Genomic DNA, 21,586 nt, shown 5'->3' with positions numbered 1-21,586 from the left:
TACAATCTTGGTAAAATTTAAATAATCAACTAGTGTCTAAACTAAACAATAACATAACTAAGAAATTCACACTCAGTTGACACATACATTTCAAAAACTTCTCTAGTCTCATTACTCATAGTTACAGGTTCTATAACAGACATGACTTTACCTTTAGCAATTAATTCTTTGTACTCAGGGTCAAAGTCTCTTAATTATTAAACTTCCCACTTTGGGTACATTAATCAAAATTAAACCTCTTCTGCTTCCCATGAATACCTATACCCTCATCCGTGTTTCACCAAGAAAAGCCCAATTCTCCAGCTTTTCCATAACAAGCTAGGAGAAAACCTTACATTCACAAGCAAAATAACCAGTGCTGTTGACCACCCATCTGTAACAAAACCACCTACTGATAAACAGTGGATTTTCAATTTCTTTTTTAATAAAGTCTGAATAAGTTTTACTGGCCCATTTTACGATGGGGAAGCTAGGGTTCAGAAGTCAGACTTCACATAAAGACCTACACTCATGACTAGTCCTCAGCTCTGCAGATCATGCTACCCGGCCCCCCTTACATAGGACTTTCTCTATCCTACCTGCGTAGCAATGCTGGTGAGGCTGTGGTTTGGTAGTAAAACATTCTCCCACTGAGTTCCAAGCATATTTTGTAGCGCAAATGATGGTTATCTGTCTACTCACACACCCCAAATTAACTACCACCCAACCATGAACATCTCTTTAACTTACTTACCTTTTCATAATTCACATTCTCACCGATCACGATACTACTGCTGTTAACATCTGGTTTCCTTTCAGTGCAAGAGGAGAGAGGTGGGGTCTAAAGCTTGAACCATATAAAACTGAATATGCAACATTTTGAGCTACTAGTGACTATGTATGGAGTGGCCGATAGATTCCAAGACTTGGTGAATTGTTTAATTAAATCCTCACAACCTTATTAAACACTATTCCCATTTCAGAGATGAGTAAATCTAGATGGTAAAGTAGTTCAAGGGACCCATGGGCTTAAGAGGGATCTACATTTAAGCCTCTCCACCGAGGATCGTAATTTTACTGTTTATGCTACGTTAGGAAACGCGTCATATAACGCCTACGTAGTTTGACCTGGTATGCTGCGACAGCAGACCCTCTGCCCTGGTCTGAGCCCCTAAGGGGCCCCTCCCTACCTATTCAGCGTCTCTTCCATGTCTTTCTGGTTCACGTCATAAGGTCCTCTAATTGTTTTATCAACGTCCGTCAGCCTAGCCTTCTCCATGCGAGGAAAGTAAAGCTCTTCTAAAGACACCTTAACTAAGTTAGCATGAGTATTATATTTGGATTAATTGATTGCTTAAAAGATAATTTTCACAGTTTCAATTTGAATATAAAGTATTACATTAGTTTGAAATATTCATCTTTACAATAATATTGTTCCCACAGGGAAGTCCTTGCTCAAAGGGTTTTAATAATTTCACACATTTTCCCCACTCCTACTTATCACCCCCATGGCTTATTTTAACTCAGACCCACCAGAGTAATACTGTTAAAATTTTGGTCAGATCCTATTACTTTTCCACTTAAAACTTTCCAGTGGCTTCTAATCTTCATCAGAATAAAATTCAAACTCCTAACCAAGGTCTATAAGGTGCTCTATATAAAACATGTCCTCTGGCTACTTCTCATCTCAGCCCCGGCCATCCCCTCCTCCTTGGTAACCGAGCTCCAGCCAGGCTGGCGTTGCCTCTCTGCCACCGTCTGAATATATCGCCCAGGTGCCAACCCCAGGACTCCTGCACTTACCCTCTCCTCTCATGGCTGCCTGGCCCTTCACTCCAGTCAGGTCTCTTCTCAAAGGTTAGAGAAGCTACTGCTGACCTCACATTGGGATCAGCCTCCACCACTGTCTGTCCCCTTCTGCAGCTGCCCCATGTCTACATATTCATGGCATCCAGTACTCAATAGGGTTGGGGGGGGCAATTCTCCACAGGTCCCTCATTTCTGCACAACTTGCCAGCCTTTCCTCCAGCACTGTTTTTTCAAGAATGTTTGCGCAGCTAATGGCCTCGGGAGACAAAGACAGCGTCCTCCTCTGGAGCAAGAGTAGGTACGTTTACTGTCCATTATAAAGACTCAGCTTCCCTAAACGTTTGCAAGGCTCCTCTGCATGTGACAGTCTCACTCGGTGCGACACGGGACTCAGGAAACCAGACAATGCTGGCCGTGAGGCTACTGCTATTGTTGTGACTGGGACAAAGTTCTCTGTCTCTGACCCAGAAGACTTGCGTCTTTGACCAACATCCATGAAAATGTAGCAGGCTAGAAGGAGGGTAAAATCCCAGGTCCTTCACAGTTCTCAGTGATGACCTTACATATTGGTTTCCTCTTTTTCCATTTATTTCTCCTGAGTAATCTTTCACTGACTGTTATATACTCATTTCTCTGTAGTTTTCAAAGCACTTTTACAAAAAGTATCAGTTGACCTTCAAAAATCCCTAAGAGGCATTTTTTTATTCCCATTTAATGCAGAAGACACTGATAGAGGAATGCTGAAAGACAAACCCAAGATCAGTGTAACAAATCAGTCACAGAATAGCAATTCGAGTCCGGATCCAACTCTTAATGTGTCATTAACTAGTGAATGTTTCTTAAAAGACAATTCACATGCTGTACATATATTCTGTGAGATGGAAGGATAATTACCCACTGATATATGCCTTGTGTAGTAATACATGAAAAAAGCAAAAATGGCAATGAGTAATAAAACTGAGAACCAAAAAGATACTGAAATGCATGTATTTTAGACTTTTATTATACATTGTGACACTTGAATGATTGTATAACAAAACTGATTCTGCTATCACACTAACAGCTCATTTCTTTTATGTCTAAAGGAAGACATATTGGAACAATATCCAAAAATGTTTTCTTTAAGACCAGTATTTTCCACGTTTGCAAGAATCAAGAATGCTCTAAAGATAAACTCCTTTCATCTGAAAAAGATACCATATAATTTAAAGCTTCCTGCACAACTCTCTTTTGGGAAGCAGGTAAGAAGCATTTATTACTGGCTTTTCCTCTATAGTTTAAGCAAAAAAATCTCAAAAAGCAGCTGGTACACAAGTTTGTCAGGCTACTATAATTCACATCATACCATTCCCAGAAAGACTAAAAAAAAAAAAAAAATCAAAGTCTTGGAGAGTATAATATTAGATTCTTTATACAGAGAAAAATCAAGTTATGTAAAATATCTGATTTTTAAAGTTCTATATCCCCAAACAGGATAAACCTACCAACGGATATTGATCTATGGTTCAGAGTTCCATTTAATATGCTTATAAATCACTACATCTATTACTGCATAGTATATAACCACTTTAACGTTCATAAGTTATAGAATTTGTTTCTAAATATTAAATTTCACAGATACAAATAAAATGATTATGACTAAGTAGTTAAAAATTTACCCTCCTCTTGAGTAAAGAAAACCCAAGAAAAATGAAGCACTAAAATATTAAAGAGGAAAACAGCTAAACTAAATACATAAATAAAGCAAAAAAATGCTTCAAGTGATTCTTTAATTTTAACTCAACTATCACTATTACACTTACTGTGTAAGTTATAGCTGCCAACATTCCAATCAAGGTCAGAGAACTAATGGAAAATGACAAGGCAGCTAAGCCATCTGCAAAGGAAGAAAAACACTGTTAAAAAGGCTTAGCTATTCAAACGTCTATTTCAACACATCAATATGAACATAAAAACTGAGTTTCTTACACATTCTGAAGGAATAAACCCAAAGGATTACCTTGTTCCTTAAAGTGCTAACTCCAAGTGGAAATGAGTTTTTAAAGAGCTCTTTGTTAAAGATCCTTCAGACTAAGATTTTCTTTCCTTTACCTTATAAAATTAAAGAGGGAAATTACTAATCATTGAGCCTAAAAAAAAATTCCGCAAAATATTAGATGCACCAAAGTTGGCAAAAAAACCTCCTGGCCTTTCTCAATGGCAGACCTCGAGAGACGACATGATAGGAATCCCACTGACCTTGACTCTTCCCTCTGCCCTCAATCTTGATATTTCTGGTTCCTTTGTTCTTAATTTTCAAATAGGTTTTTAAAATATAGCCTAAAACTGAAATCTTAAGAGTTTATTTCACTCTTTAACTTGAAAGGAGCTAGCATGCTCCTTTAGCAGGAAAAAAAAAAAAACAGCAAACAAATAGAAAATAGATCCAAACATAATACCAAATCAGGGAAACTGTGCTAACACTGAGATTTAGGAAACTACTTACAGGAAAGCCAGTGAGTGAGGCGTGAGAGTGACAGTTTCAGCTAAGCATACCAGACAATGCAGAAAGACTTTGCAAATATGAATATTCTTAAATGGGAGTAAATACTAATTTTTTCTAGTTTTAATACAGGTCTTATTGGACCTGTACTGATCTAGTTTAAATGCAGGTCCTGTGGAACCAAATATAATTTTGATTAATTTAATGCATCAATATCAGTCTTCTCATGAATAATAATAATGAAATTAGAATGATCTAGATTCTTAAAACTCACATCTCCGTTTTAAAACTTGACACTTGAAAAGAGCATATTATTAATAAGCTACGCAAAGCAAATTTTTAAGCCTTAATTTTTTTTAACTATAATATTACATTTTATCAAATCAAAGACACTGATACTGTTACTTTCTTCATTTTACTAAATATCAACAAGAAGTATTCATTCGACTAGGAGAGGTCTGGCATTTGGCTGATAGCAACTTTAAGGTAATCTCACTTATAAAATGTATCACCAAATCAGAGAGATGAAAACGTGTAAAAATGTGCACCTTAGAACTGATAAAATGGGAGTATTCTGCTAACGTTCTTAGCCACTCAAAAAACTTAATATTACTATTAGTGATAAGCAAAATGTACCCTAAAATGTGGTGTTTAAGATTTGAGATTTTTTTAAAATGTTAACCCTAAAGGGAATGAAATGACAGCAATTACAATAATGCCACCTATACAGTCACTGACTCAAATTATACTGATACTCAAAGACTAGCAAAGCCCAGAGGATAATGTCTAGGGCAGAAGACTGGTTACTCAAGAGGCCTGAAGGAGTTAACTGCAGGAAAAGAAGCAATTTATTTCTCAGCGATGGGATCAGGTGCATAAATCCTGACAATTCAGCATCAGTCGATGCCAGGCCTGCTATCCTGGTTCTTGCTGGTATCAGCAAGATATTAATGGACCACAATTTACAAGATGAAATCTTAAGTGGAAAGCAAGAAAATTAAGAAGTTGTACAGCAAAGACTCCAAGACTTAATTTAATCATTGCTTAATATTGTATCTGAGTAAAGAGGAAAAAAAAAAAAGCTCATCAACGAACATTCAGTACCTGTTAAAAGGAATAAATGCAAAAGCAATAAAAATTTTCAGCATAATGTTTATAAGTTTTCTAGGTTTCTTTGAAAATAAAGTTACTATGCTCAAATGCACATGACATTCTGAGTAATAAGGTGCACATTCTTATTTGATATCAGTTTCTAGTGCCAAGTATACTTTTCAATGACTATGCAAATTTCTTAAGCTAACTTCCTAAGTCTGCTTTTTTCCCCCTCTGAAAACCTAGGTCATGCTGATTAGGTAGAGGAAAACTTCTAGCAAAGCAATTCCAAGATCTTTGGTAAGGCAAATTTATAATAAAATATTATTTCATCCACACAAAACCTGTGTTAACTTATATTCCATGAAAAGATTACTTAATCATGATCAAACAGCAATATAGGGTTCTCTCAGTTAAAAACTAAAAATAAAAATAAGTATCTGGCACCTTTCTTTAACATATCATTCTGTATTATCCTAAGTGAATGAAAGACCACATAGAAATTATAAGACTTTTATTGCTAAAATACTTTCAGGGTTACATTTTCTTTTCAATATGGTAATTTTACAAAGTCAAGAGACAAGCCATATACTACTAGATGGCTCGAAGTGTGCCTCAGTAACAAAAGCTCCTAATTGGTCTAGTATCCTTTTAACCACAAGTTAAAAGAATCGTGAAATTATGTCTTAACAGTGTAAAAATAGACTCTTCCTCAAAAAAGTTGCAAAGGTCATGAAATATGAATTATTATTAATTTTTGTTAAAAGAATACTTACGACTACTTCCAAGCTCTTCAAACAGGAACTTCACCTTTTCCCACTCTGTAGAATTTTTGTTATTGGGAACATTCAATGGAACAAAAGCACTACAAAGGAGAAAATAACTCTGTTTAACGGTTTTAAAGACAAAAGGTCAAATAAAAGGAAATGGCCTGAAACTCAATTTTTAGTATTTTTTTAAAACAAGGATCAACTTTTCCCCCCAAAAGAATGAGGAAATTAGATGTGCACCATGTACAGAAGGGCATGAGAAGTTTCTCATCTATGTGTTTACTACATCACAGATTTGTTTTAATAGTTCAATTACTGTACTCAGTATAATAGCTTCCTTTGTAATCCTGTGTATTTTATTTTTCACACTTAAAACCATTTTGAGAAGGAGACACAGGCTCAAGATGGTCAGAAAGGCCATGGCAATCTCTTCATCATGTCAGTAGAACAGAATACAAATATAAGTAATGACTTCAATATGTTTATGTGCATAAAAAAGAACAGAAAGGAAATACACAAGAATTAACAGTAAATATCTCATTGTAGAATCAGGGGTGATTTTTACCTCCTTCTTAGTATTTTTCTGTATCTTTCAAGATTCTGTGCAATACATATAATGAAAGCAAGTAGTTTCTATTTATTTTTCAATCCGTAGCTCAGAAAGAAAGAGAAAGAAAGACAGGAAGGAAGGAAGGGAGGAAGAAAGGAAAGAAGGAAGAAAAGAAAAAAGGGAGGGAGAGAGGGAAAGAAAAACAGACAGACGGACAGAAAGTCACTTCATCATCTAGCTCAGAAACAAGAAGAGGAGAGATTAAGGTAAAGGGTGGGGTATCCCTTGGATCATATGTGTGGAGAATCAAACAGGAACGTGACAAGTAACCCTAACACGACCTCCTTTCCAACCTAAGTGTAACTGTAAGCAAAGTGGTAAGATGTATCCTCTTCTGTAAAGAGGAAATACTGAATGAGTTCAGCCACGTATTACGGTACCGGCTCTGACAATGTATGCTAGTAAAACAAAGTAACTATTCTAATTCTTTAAATTATAAAAACCTTTACTCCTTGGTACTACTGATACTTTCTATTCTTATAAAAAGATATATTATCAGACAGGTCACAGGTTATTTAAACTTCTAACTATCTGCACTGACATCAGTTTACTACACTCTTCTCAATCTTGGAGACTTATTTCTCACTTTCTTTTAGAGAGAAAAGTGATTGCTCACAAGGATAGAGCAATAAATGCAGAAAGTTCATTATCTGTTGCCCTGGCTATAAAATCCAAAACAATTAAATAAAAGCAGTAAGGGGGAATCAAACAAGAAAAAAATAATTCTTGCAATATTGCACTTCTGTAATGGTATTAACTTATATATTAGCATTTGAACAAAAATATAAATCAAGACAAAACTATCCATATATAATATTCCGCTATTTTAACTGACCAGTTTTTTTAGTTCCTTATATTTATACATATTTTAATATATTTTTGTATTTTATATGTATTTTACACAAATAATATATTTAAAAGTGTATTTTATATATAATATTATATATATTATAATTTTATATTATATATGTATATATAATACATATTGAAACATATATTTTGAACTTGTTAGTTGGGAAGAACCACTTCTGTGAATATGGGGAAAAATGTTTATGTTGTACAAAATATCACCTAGAGTACTATTAAAATAGCAATAAGTATTAAAAATATCTAGAATCAGCGTTCAGACTTAGAACATTCAGCATCTGTAACCAGTTTCAGCTCATCGAAGGATCAGCCCTGCAGAAGAACAAAATTAACTCTCGCCCTTGATGACACTTTCATGGTCAAATCGCTGAGCAGCGCTCCTTAGCAGCTGAAATATTTAACAAAGAATAACACCAGGGGAAACTTTACATGACCCCAAACACTTAAAAAAAAAAAAAAAGGTTAAATGGCCCAAATTAGTGTCAGAATGACATTACGAAAATACTTATTTTGAAGAGCCCAGCGGGGCGCTAACACCTCAGCACTACTACCTCAGGCAGGAACGGGGTGGGAACAAAAGCACAAACCCAAAGCGGATTCCTCTGGCCACCCTGGTGCCAGGATGGTGTGATCCCAGGGACAGACAAGGTATCTTCTCATAAACTAAGAGTACCATCCACAGGCAGGATTCAAAAGAATCACTACGAAGTATGTCTGTACATCCTGAGCAATGATATTCAAAACGTTTAACCACCAGGGTGTCAAAGGCAGTAACCAATCAACACAGACCTGGGCCTTCATCTGGAAGACCGTGTGAACCAGGCTCTCCCCTGGAACAGGCCGAGGTCGGGCAAGACGAGGGCAGAGCAGCTGCTGCCTGATGGCATCTCAGCCTTGGAAGGACCGGAGGGGGCACAGCAATGTTCACTGGCCGTACACCGGCCCCGCAGACAAAGACCGGACAGAGAAAGGAGCACCTGCCACCGGATGTAGAGGCCCCTTCGGTCAGCTGGGCCTGGAACACGGACACGCCCATTCTGATGCGGCAGCCGTTAGGCAGTCATTAGGCATTTACTACATGGTGACAATCCCAAAGTGACCAAGAGTAGGGTGCGATGAGATTTGTGTGGTAGGAAGGTACAAATATTTTCTTAATCTCCATCCCTCACAAAAAACAAATACAGAGAAACTCAGCTCTCAAAGACACACATTCCTAGATCCACATAAGAACCAGAAACCCCTAAGATTACGAGGTTACAGCTAGCCCAATGTCCCTTACACTCTTAACAACAGTAAGACTGAAAAAGTTTTTTTTTTGTACAGGTGTATTTGTACAAAATATTGTACACGCGACCTGACTCGGAATTGGCTTCATATGCAGTATCTCTCCAGGAAGAGACAAAGGAGGACTCATGCATTTCATTATGAAATTGAAACGATGAATTCAGAAGAAATGAAAATAAGATTTTCTCCTCCTACACTCAATCACAGAGTCAGATTTATCTAATCTAATTTAGCTAATCTGTTTCTTCCTCTCTGCTCTCTCTGCAACCACTGCAGTTCAGACCCTCATCTTCACCTGAACGCCTGCGGTGGCAAAGTAATGGGGCTCCCGGTCTGAAGCTCACACTTCACTTCCCCGACCAGCTCCTCCAAATGCCCCTTTCAATGCATCCTTCCCACTGCTGCAACTCAAACTCATACCTGTTTACTTTCATGCCTTCACACACAAATACATACACGTCTTCACTGTCTTTCAACGGCCCAGCAGTTTAAAACTCAAAATTTCTTAAATACTGTATATAAGACCTAGAGTCAACCTATGTGGTCTGTCACTTATCAGCACAAACACTTGAAATACATTATACTTTTTTTTGGTACTGAGGGAGAGAGGATTTAAATCCACATTATATTTTTTATATCATTCTTTAAATATTCCACACTAACTTTAGCAACTCAGTTTCTGTGTGTTATGGACTCAATTGTGTCCCCTCCCCCCAAATTAACATGCTGAAGCCCTAACCCCCAGTGTGAATGGTATTTGGATGCAGGGCCTTTCAGGAAGGTAATTAGGGTTAAATGAGGCCCTAAGGGTGAGGCTCTGATCCAGTGGGAACGGTGTCCTTGTAAGAAAGGGAAGGGACACAGGGGAGCTCTCTCTCCCCACTGCTAGCAGTGGGGAAAGGCCATGGGAAGGCTCAGGGAGAAGGCGATCATCTGTAAGTCAAGAAGAGAGCTCTCACTAGAAACCAAATTTGCTGTCACCCTGATCAAGACTTTAAGCCTCCAGAACTGTGAAGAAGTAAGTGTCCACTGTCTAAGCTCCCAGACAGTGGTTTTCACTAAGGTTAGCCCAAGAAGACTAATAAAGACTTTGGTACCACGAAGTGGGTTGCTACTTTGTAATGAACATCTAAAAATGTGAATATGACTTTGGAACCCAGTGACAGGGAGGGGCCTGAAGAATTCTGACGTTCCATGCCAGAGAAAACCGAAGTTGCCTTGAAGGGACTTGATAAAAAATGTGGAGGTTAAAGGCAATCCAGGGTAGGACTCAGTGAGAAAAGAGGAGAGTTACAGAGAAAGCCTCCGTCATCTCTGAGAATACACCCCTCACCGCGAATAGAATGTTGGTAGAAATACGGACACGAAAGGTCATTCTGGGGATATCTGCGATGGAAGTGAGGAAAGTGCTAATGGAAACTGAAAGAAAGGAGATCCTTATTATAAAGTGACAGCGAACTTGGCTGAATTCTTTTGTAGTGTTTTATGGAAGGCAGAACTTGTAAGAGATAAAACTGGGTATTTCACTGAGGAGAATTCTAAGCAAAGTGTTGGAAGGAGCAGGTTGGTCATTCCTTACCATTTACAGTAAAATGTGAGAGGAGAGAGATAAGTTAAGAAAAAGGAACCTGCCTATGCAGATTGCAAAAAAAAAAATGAGAGAGCAGGTTCTAAGAATGTGGCTGAACAACACCTGACACAGTGATTAGGGTGGGAGGGACCTCGGATTTCAGCAGCGATGTCCGCAGGAGACAGGAAAGAGATGGGATGACACCAGCAGGGACTGCAGGGAACAGAGGTGAGATAAAGTAAAGGAAGGCTAGGAGACTTCTGGGATTCTACAGGACGGGCTAGGATGACAGAGCAGAAGCACGAGGTCTGTTAGGAAGTGGCTGCAATAACCCAGGCAAGACATGGTGGTTTCAGGATAAACTTCAGGATCCCTTCTGTCTGAGAAAAGATACTCCAGATTCTGTAAAGATTTGTGGTTTTACTGATGGTTCTCCATCATGTTCTAAATCTGGAGCTGTCAAACCACTGATTGCCTATGTTTGTAAATAGAGTTTTATTGGAACTCAGTAATGTCCTTTGGTTTCTGAATTGTCTATGACAACTTCAGAGCTATAGGAAGAAAGTTGAGCAGTGCCACATGGACCCCTAACCTAAAACAGTATCTACCCTCTAAGAAAAGTTGGCTGATCCGTTCCAGATCATTTAGGTTTACAGCTAGGGGGTCCTGACATTAACAAAGCAAATTCACCTAACTGGATCTGGCTTAATTTAAAAAGCCCAAAAAAACTTTAAAATCTACATATTTAAGAGCTAAAATAAATAGCAAAACCACTAAAAAATATCATTTCAATAAGTACTCTTTTTCCTGACACATCAAGACAGGGAACTAAAAATAATGCCTTAACTACAGAACATTTGGGTTCTAAGAACTCCTAGAACCACAAAAGCTACTGACCAATTTTATTCCCACTAGAAACTCTATTTATCAAATACAATTTTTTATTCATTGAAAATTCTGATCAAATTATAAACAGAAACTTGAAAAAGCTTAGCACCTCATCTATTTCCTAACATATAAAATAATCAAGATCTACTTTAACAAAGACAAATGTTTTCCATTAACAAGGACAAATGTTTTCCAAAGAGAAAATTTTAAACATAAAAATGTGTGCAAAACTGTATTGATATTAGTAGATAAAAACTGAAGAAGCATTAAGAAAGTAACTCAATGATAAAGATTAATTCAAAGATTTAAAGACTGATGCGTTAAATCAGAAAAAAATGTACAGACAAGGATTTTCATCAAAGCGTTGTTTATAAAAATGGAAAAACTGCAAACATTATAATATAAATGTCCAAGGGTCACCACTAGAAGATCAGCCCAATGAACTGTCGTATCCTAAGAAGAGAATGCAGTGCAAACAAAATTGATGGGTCTGCATTTACCATCTCAAGAGATGCTGGCAATATGTCAAACAGTAGATTACCAAGAATTACATAAAGTCTAATCACACTTGTGTAAACCTACAACATGGAGGGTGCATGGCGGGAGGGGCACTCTGCATGATTTGAGCACATAAAAAGGATTGAGATACAGCACTGCAGACCAAAAGGTCAATGATGGACCTATTCCTTTTGCTGATATAAAAGGTAAATTTTCTTTTCTTTTTTTTTTTTTTTTGGATTTTGTTGTTGTCTTTCCTAGATTTTTCTGAATAAGTCTATTATTATTATTATTATTATTATTATTATTAAAATAATGCTATTTCCATTTTCAGGAAAAAAAATTCAAGACTTACCCAACTAAAAGAAGAAGTGCACAAATCACAACAAATCCCAAAGTATACTTGAGTGCCGTTTTAATTTGCTAGATGTCAAGAAAAGAAAAAAACGTAAGACCTTTAAAATATAAACTTTTCTTGCTACAGTGTAACTGCTTTCATATACAATGTACATTTATATGCAACTGTATAAAGTTTCTTTTGTTGAAAAAAATCTTAAAATTTAAAGAAAACCAATCTATATACCACATCTTAAGTATCTTTGTAAGCTACATTAGATTTTAAAATCTTTTCAGTGGCTAGACCTTGTGAAAAACAGTACACCTAAGGCATAATTAATTCTTCACTGGGCATCTTTAGTAAAATTATCAGAATATTTGATGAAATCTTTCTCAAAACAAGGAGTAATCAGAATTTACAATGGCCCAATCCCAATTCACCAAAATGGGTTAAGTAATAATTATAATAAATATTTAATCTATATATGTGTTTGTGTGTGTATATATATATATGTATATATAAAACATATACATATATAACATCACATAAAATACGTGAAATATATATGTATCTATATAAATACATAGAAGTATATAAAACACACATCATGCCAGGATCATGGTAAAAACTTTATACATGTTAATTTCATTTCATTCTCACAACACCCCTGAGACAGGTGTTCCCATCCCTACTTTAAAGAGAAGAAAAATGGTCCAGAGGTTAAATAATTTGCCGTTAAGTCACACAGATGGTAAGTGATTAAACGAGGGCTTGAAACCAAGAGCTCAGGTCTTCAAAGCCTGTGCTTTTGCCTGGTACCCATCATGTAATCCAAAGATAAAGAAAAACATAAGCTGGACATTCTAAATACGGAAAAGTTCATCTCAAAAGAGAAGCTAAATCAGTGAGGGGGAAAAAAAAACATTACTTGTCTCTCAGCCTAATGAAATCTCTAAAAAAAATCATCTTTTAAAAGTTAACTTTATGCTTCATATGATAAATTCTCGTCCACAAGGAAGTTGAGAGAGTCTTTAGGAAAGTACCTAAAGTAAAGGTAGGGAGTGTCAACCAAAAGGGGGCGGAGATGTGCTTTAGAAGAAAGTGTCTCCCACGTTCAGTCTCTGACACTGCATCTATAACCAGCCACTTGGCCTTACGCAGCTTGGGTTTTCCAATACAGAGTTTCACAGTATCTAAAAATAATAATTTGACTTTCTTTATAAATATTTAAACATCTTATTTTTCCCTCTAACACATCAGTCTGGGAATTTACCACTCTGGGAATCATTTAAAATATCATTGATGTATTTTGCTCATGATCTTAAAGCAAATTTGTTAAGGTTTTAATAAGCACGGTTATGCATAAATCTGGCTTTTGAGTGAATACATTTGTTTTTGTCTTTAAATATAAAACAAAAAGTATGAAACAAATTCCCACAACCCAATAAAAAGACCAAAGACATTTATTTCTTTTATGCTGCTTTTTTCCCCTGAAATCAGAAAAAAGTATTTGATTTTGACAAATACCTTTCAGCACACAGCTTCTCCTTGGACCTACTAAATTACTATATATTCATGCGCTGGTTCTAAACCACCCAGGTGATCGAGAGGCAGGCCCGACTCAGTTATACTGCGTTAATGTACTTTTAAGATACTCCTGAATTCCACATGCTAATGTTTTAGTGAAGAATTTTATATCAATACTTAAGTGATACTGGTTTGCAGACTTGGACATGCATGTGCGCTCCTTGTGATCAGGGCTCTGCATCAGCGGTGCCCTGAATCAGCAAGAACAGTCTGCATGTGTTCTTTTAGGTCCTAGGACAAGGGGTCAGCCAATCACAGCCTGGGGGCCACACACAGCCCCCTCCTCTTTCACATCATGCTCACCGAGGACTGTCTCTGGCCACATTTCACACGACAACAGCAGAGTTGAGTGGTGGGGACGGAGACATCATAAGGCCTACAAAGCCTAAAACATTGACCACCTGACCTTTTACAGGAACAAGTCTGCTGATGCCTGCTCTACAACTGCTCCCAAACAACAGTCACCAGTCACATGCAGCCACTGAGCACCTGACATACGCCTGGTTGCAAGCGGGATGTGCTTGTATGTGTAAGATCCACTCCGAGCTTCAGAGACTTAGTGTGAAAAAACTTTCATATCTCGTTATGTTTTTCACTATTTGGAATAATAATACTTGGAATGCATTACGTTAAATGCAATGGATCGTGAAAAACAATTTCAATTGTTCCTTTTTACTTATTTCAATGTGGCCACTAGAAAATTTAAAATTTCACAGGTGGATTAATGTTATATTCCTATTAAACAACACTGCCTTAGAATAAATTCACATCATTCTTTAAAAAAAAGAGGAAATAACCTTTTCTCCCCCTAAATTGAGACCTCTAAAATAGAGCTACTTACAGTGCATTTACCAGTATCATCATCATCCTTTTCTTCATAGTAGAAGTAGACAAAGGGGATCCAGAAAAACACGCAGAATAATATAACAGAATATAAGGCTGTGGAAAGAAATAGTAAAGTTGAGTTGTAATAAATACATATGACCCTAATAATTGTTTCATATAGATACACACACACCCCCCAAACTCACCCCAACATCTGACCCCTAGACCCGTTATTTCCTATGTATATGCAATGTCCAAATCAGCCTTTTCTGGCCCCTGTCCCAAGAAATTAATAGCATCACTACATAACGAATCATAATTCAAGTTAACCAGGGGGCAATTTTTAGCAATAATAATGATAGTAACTATGCCGATAAAATTGTGGCAGCTAACATCCCAGCACTTACTTCGTACTCACCACAGTGCTAAGGACTTTCTGTGAAGCATCTCATTTAAACAAGCTTTAACTTCTGTATTTCCCCCAGCTTAGGAGTGAGTACAGCTGACACACTTGTCAGTCACTCAAGTTAAAGAAACGGCTATCATTGATACTGTCCTTTTATACAAATAATTCCTCCAATCTAAGCTTAAAATACGCAGTGTTAGGAAACTGTTCTTATAACAAATCAAGACAGAGAAAAAGCAGGAAGAACAGTGAAACAGCAATTAGAGTCGAAGCTAACTGACAGGAATGACTATTCATTCTCTTTAAAAGATTAGATTCGAGATACTTTCAACCAGGGTCAGTCAAAATAGTTCTTTTAATTCAATATAGAACTCAAAATTTGAACAGCTAAAGATAAATTTAACAACAAAAACAACATAAAAGACTTTTTGAGATTTAACAAATCTACCTAAGAAACCTGCTCTTAAAATCTTCTTTGCATTTACAATTATCTGCATAAATCTTAAGTTCATGAAAAACAGTCACCATATAGTTATGTAAAGCAGTCACAGGATGACAATCAGTGTACTCTTTTATTTAAAAAAGGTATTTGTTAGTGACGTATAGTAAAGCCTAAATTACTTATTCTCTTGGAAAGAATGACTGTATGAATTACAGAATTTTTAAACATGACCTAAATACTTGGGTCTATCTCATTTAACTGGGGGCAACTTATGAAACAGACCCTGCTAAATGCAACAAGGTTAAAAAAAAAATTCAGAACTAACAGAGCCCTAAATAACTGAAAAGTCAGAGCTAATTTATACTGAGCAATCACAAAATGACTGTCAGCATGCAGAATTCTGGCACTAGAGATATTTAGGGAAATTTATGCAGTCTTTTAAGATTATGAGAAACTAATAATGGCAGTAAATCTTTAAGAGTAATGAATACTGGCATTTCTACTACAAACCAGAGTAGTTAGTATTAACATCTCTATTACAAATCTGAGAGCCAGTGGAAATATACAAATATTAAAAAAGTAACCAAAATAAGTATACTAAAAGCTTCAGAAAATTAAACACGAAAGGGAAAGGACTATAATTCACCCTAAATACTGTATCAATATTATGATTAAAATAATCAAGTAATTTGTGCAGAATAGGGAAAACCCAAAATTAGCACAACAGAGTTTAGTGGGCTGATAGCCATGTGCCAAAAACTTTGACAAACAGACAGATACAGTAAGGTTTGGCTGTAGCCTCACTCAGTACGTCACTTGTGTCTACTACTCGTAGCCTTGACCTTGACAAAGCCAAGGAGCCTAAAGACTATTTCACCAACATCCCTGGTATTCCTGAACTTGTGTCATCCTTGATCTTATAAACATATAAGTTACCATCATATGCATTCAGCATCAGCATAAAAAGGTGTAAAATTAACTCCTATTACTCAATAAAACATAAATAACCCATTTTTAATGGACAAAAGACAACCTGATACTTAGTACAGAAGATACACAAAATGGGCAATTAGCATATTTAAAAAGGTGTTGATCGTCATGGGTCATCAGGAAGATGCAAACTAAACCCCTAATGAGATAACTACAGACCCACCAGAATGGCTAACATTAAACTGACAATACCAAGTGTTGTCAAGAACACAGAGCAACAGACGTTCCCATACTTTGCCAGAGGACGTGTAAAATGGCATGACACTGTAGAAAACTGTTCCGTAGCTTCTCACCAAGTTAGACATACCCCTACTATTATGACTGAACCATTCTATTCCTCCAGCAATGAAGTGCAGCGACATGTGTGAAGTCTTCGTGCCCAGAGAAGCCTGCCTGAACTGCAGGGTCCAGGGCTTTAATTGGCGACTTATAATACAGGCACATGTGCCTGAGTGACCAGCTATAATTACCTAAAGTACAGACCCCAGGAGGGAAAGCAAGAGTTCATTGTAAATCAAGTGCACGAACAGTCTACACAAATCGGGATTGCATGGTTCCAAATTCGGCTGCTGCATGAAACCACTTATCAATCAGTAACATGAGGGAACACCTAAGGGCCAGGTTCCCAGGTGCTAGCCCAGGGCTAGCCATAGGCGCAGGACCTCCTTGAAGATGTGTGAGAGTCAAACGGTGTTGAGACTGATGCATTAACTCTTTCCCAACAAGAATCGACAGCAACATTACTAACAGGGACCAAACACTGGAAATCATCCAAACGTCCATCAGCAGGTGAATGGACAGGCTGAGTGTTACAGTCCTACTAATGCCTATTACACAGTAATAAAAAAAAAGAATAAACTATGAATACATGTGACGAGCATAAATCTCACAGACCTGAAGCTCAATAAAACCAGCACAGACACAAGAGCACATTTTCTATGACTAAGCTTATGGAAGTTCTTGAACTAGCAGAACTGTATTTATTATGGCCCAAGTCAAAACAGGGGTGGGCGCAGCTACCGGCTCTAAAGAGATATGAAGACGTATAGCAAGCAAAAATGTCATATGTTGCTGGTAGGAATATCCAGAATAAGACAAAGTTTCTAGGAATCCAGACCTGACGGAAGGAAGTGGGGAACAGACACAATTCTGAAGAGACTAATATCCCCTCCGAGTTCGGCACTGCTCCACATCTGCGATTCCCTGACACCACGTTCTAAGCTATCGTCTGGTAATCTGACTGTTCTTTCTCAGTGTCCTTCAGAAAGACTTCTTCCTTTAGCCTGTAAATGTTAAACTGTAAAGATGGAATTAAATTAACATTTCTATGTGTTTCAGATCAGCTCTAATGTCAAGGTGGGCTTATATATCGGCAAATGGAAAAAAAAAAAATGCTGCTACCACTATCACGAAACAGAGAAGGTGCTTCTTACGAAGTTCTACATCAAACTGGTAATTATTTTCAAAGGAAAATTATTCTTAACTCCAACAGTGATGACATCCTCGAATCCTGACATCTTTGTAAAATATGCTTTACTTGCAAGTGTTTTTGTTAAAAGATTGCTTCTATCAAGTAAAAGATAAACAGACTCTTTAATAGTCCCACTAACATCAAAGAAAACATGGTAAGAAAAAATTTTAAAACCCCACGTCCACAGAAATTGGCAAAAATTAAACCCATTAAGACAAGTTCTTTTTTAAAACAAAACTAACAAAGAAACAAAGTGAACAGAAAGCTATCAACTCTCAAAAGGCCACAGACAAAAATGCGGCAAAGGATATATGATAATTCTTAGGATTTTTAAAATACACAGAAAGCAAACAATCTACCTTTTAAAAATCGTATCATTAAATTATAACTCACATGAGAATTAACCTGGGTAAATTAGGCTTCTGAATCTTGGGACATTCTTTATTCTTGCCAACCACCAATGAAAACACTAAGACAAAGAATAACTTAGTCAATACTGTAACAATCATTCCAAAGCTTTTTGCTTTAGAAGGTCAAAGTATAAAGTTATTTTGGGAGCTCTAAAAGCCTTCTAAAATTATCCCATTTAGCCAGCGGAAGAAATCTGGGGCCAAGGCTGCTATTTCATATACAATTCCCATTTTCTGTCCAGCTCCCTTCTTTCAACTTTCGGCCTGAAATGGACATGTGACAACTTAGACTCCAGCCACTACTTTGGACTCAGTGGTTACCTTAGGATAGAAACCACATACTAAGATGGAGAGCAGAGAAGAAGCATCTCAGGACCCTGGGGATGCTGCCCTAGCAGCCCTGGATGGCCTATCTCCAGACTTAACTGGAAGTGAGACTGAAAAACCATTGTACTGTTTAAGCCACGTATCTCCAATCTGTTCACAACAGCCAGGTGCAATTCCTGAATGAGAATTCTGTAGGAGACATGGGGAAACCCCAGCACCCACGCCTGAGCTATCCTGCATCCTTGGTGGTGCTGTCTGGGGTGGGGTGAGTAGACTAGGTCTCAATTAGTTTCTGCCACTGAACACGGCAGCATCACGAGGTGCCACGAATCCCTTGGGTTTATTCCCCGCATCATCAGCATCAGTCCCTCCAGCTGATATGGTCCCTCTTACTGCCTGTTCATTCAGTGGAACACGGACACCGAAACGGTCAGGTAGGAACCGTGCCTCCTACGCAATGAAACCACAGTTCCCTCCTCAACTGAAGTGCTCCCGTGTGGCTGTTAAGAATTCTACAATAGCAGAGTACAGCTGCAGGGTAAAAAGCCAAAGTTCTGTGAATAGTTCATTAGGAGTAACAGTACAAACACTCACTTTTACCCCTTCATTACCAGTAACACATGCACAGATTACGGGAGAAAGGAACCGTACTGTCAGTGCTCGCCAGTGCACAGCATTCTCTACCACGTGGAAAGGGCGCTTCTCAATCATTTTATGAAGCTGGCTGAGACTTGATCCCCGAACCTGACTAGAATAAGATGAAGGAAAATTACAGACCAGTTTCACCTCTCAATCAATTTTTAAAAGAATCCTAAACAAGATAGCAGGAAAAGACTTTAAAACCAAAAAAGCCACCGTCACAACCACTCTGGGTTTGTCCAAGGAACTGCAGAGCTGGTTTAAGAGTAGTCTATCCATGTAATACATCACTTGAAAGAATTAAAGAAAGAAACAAATCTCACAGGATTATCTCCCCTGACAAATACTCAACAAATATCTACTGAGTCTTCTCCAGGCTTCCTTCTAGGGGTCACAGACCAGAAGTTCCCAACTCTCTTAATTCTAGTGGGGAAAAGAGAAAATATTTAGAGTCACTCTATGAGCTACTCAAAGTATACTAAAAAAAAAAAAAAAAAATTAAATCAGTAAGGAAAACACAAACAACCCAAACAGCAAAAAGGCACTTGAAGCAGAAAACGGGAAAAAAAAGAATCAATAAATTTTAAAAGACATGCAACTTCATTTCCAAACAGTGAAATATACACTAGTGAACTCTCATTTCACACTCGCCAGACTGGCAAAAACAAAAAAATACATGGCAATATCAAAGATTAGGATATAACGCAGCTAGAAGGCTTATATCCTTCTAATGGGACTTAAATTAGTACACTTAGAAAAATAATCTGTCATTACTTAGACTGTCAAAGACGCACGTAACTTATGATCCATGAACTCTACTACATGTATTTTGCACATATGCAACAGAAACACGTACAAACATGTTCACTGCACAATTTTTAATAGGAGAAAATTCACACATCCAGACTGACTAACATGTGGTTGAGTCATACACAAGGAAAATAAACTACACTTTATGCAATAATATGTAAGAATCTCAAGGAATATATGGCTGAATGAAAACAATCAAGTAATTTCATATAACATTGAAAAAATGTAAAACTAAGGATATCGCGTGGTCAAACTAGGAGGCAAGTGAGGGATGAACACAGACTACATTTAAGCAGTGTCACTTCCACGGGGGCTGGAGGTGAGACGGCAGCAGGGAAAGGCACACAAGGGACTTCAAAGTGCTGACCTTGAACCTTGCATGCTTAATGTACATTTTGCAAGAATAAAAGTATTATATGTTGACTACATATCAAAGCTGTCAGTATCTGCCAAACAGCTGCGGCAGGCAGCCTCTGAAATGGTCCCAAGGATCCTAGCAGCTGCGATGTTCACGCCTTTGAGTGTGGGCTGGACCAGTGACTCACTGCTGATAAGCAGATTGTGGCAACAGTGGTGGGAGAATTTACTAGAAGACTGGTTTCCATCCTGCTCACTCCTGGGATCTCAGCTGCCACGTTGTGAACCACTGGATGGAAGGTCCACATCGCCAGGGACTGATGCTGCAGGCGACCACAGGTGGCTGAGACCTGAGGCTGCCTACACCCACGTGAGGGAGCCCGAAACCAAGTCTTCCCTAGTGGAGCCTTGAGACGCCTGTGGTCCCCACAGACACGGCTGCAGCCTTGTGAGAATACCGGAGCTGGGGTCCCAGCTCAGCTGTGTCTGGATTCCTGACCCACAGAAACTGTAAGAATGTTTGCTGTTGTAAATGGCCAAATTTGGGCGTAATTTGTTACCCAACAATAGATACCTAGTACCACTGCTGACAGTACAGCAAAGTGATTAATACATTCTGGTGCAGGATCTGACAGTGTGTAACTTGGAGAATAAAACTGTTTACAGGTTGTAATTTACAATATGCAGTCTTAGGAGGAGTCACTTCCCTTCAGGGCTATTTTCGTTGTTCGTTTCCTCTCTGTAGTATGTGTTCCAAGGCTTACACTGCAATGTCATTTTTATAACAAGAAATGCTTAAATTACATGGTCAAAGAAAAGGCTAAGCAATTTATAGTGTAACTCAACAACTGTGTTGCAATCAGTGATGACGAGACTGTTGACTCCAAAGCTACACAGAAACATTAGCCGAAATAACAGTACATGAAAGAGACATAATGCAAATCTGTGGTTACAAACTGACTATTCTTAGAAGCCACGTTGGCTGATACACAAAGAATCACATTCTGATTTATAAACCTTGGTATGTCACAACTTTTCGTCCTCACGTTTTCTTTTTCCCATCTGTAAATTAGGATAAGATTCCACCTCTAGAAAATAACAAGAAATCATAAAACTGCAAGTCCCTTCAAGTTTTA

At 37.7% G+C, this 21,586-nt stretch overlaps 1 protein-coding gene across 1 annotated transcript in view; it reads right to left on the bottom strand.

The window, feature by feature from the left end:
- The window catches only part of LMBRD1 (LMBR1 domain containing 1), a 99,369-nt gene that overhangs the window by 54,858 nt on the left and 22,925 nt on the right, over positions 1-21,586 (bottom strand). Inside the window, exons 4-7 of the mRNA XM_032484462.1 lie at positions 14,615-14,712; positions 12,205-12,272; positions 6,139-6,227; positions 3,591-3,664 (exon numbers count right to left, since the gene is read on the bottom strand). Of these exons, the coding sequence (XP_032340353.1) occupies positions 3,591-3,664; positions 6,139-6,227; positions 12,205-12,272; positions 14,615-14,712 (329 nt within the window). The remainder of the gene's footprint in view (positions 1-3,590; positions 3,665-6,138; positions 6,228-12,204; positions 12,273-14,614; positions 14,713-21,586) is intronic.

The sequence above is a fragment of the Camelus ferus genome, chromosome 8, assembly GCF_009834535.1.
Source record: "Camelus ferus isolate YT-003-E chromosome 8, BCGSAC_Cfer_1.0, whole genome shotgun sequence".
Taxonomy (NCBI): domain Eukaryota; kingdom Metazoa; phylum Chordata; class Mammalia; order Artiodactyla; family Camelidae; genus Camelus; species Camelus ferus.
Note: the sequence above shows the minus strand (reverse complement) of the source record. Positions and strands in the feature narration are given on the sequence as shown.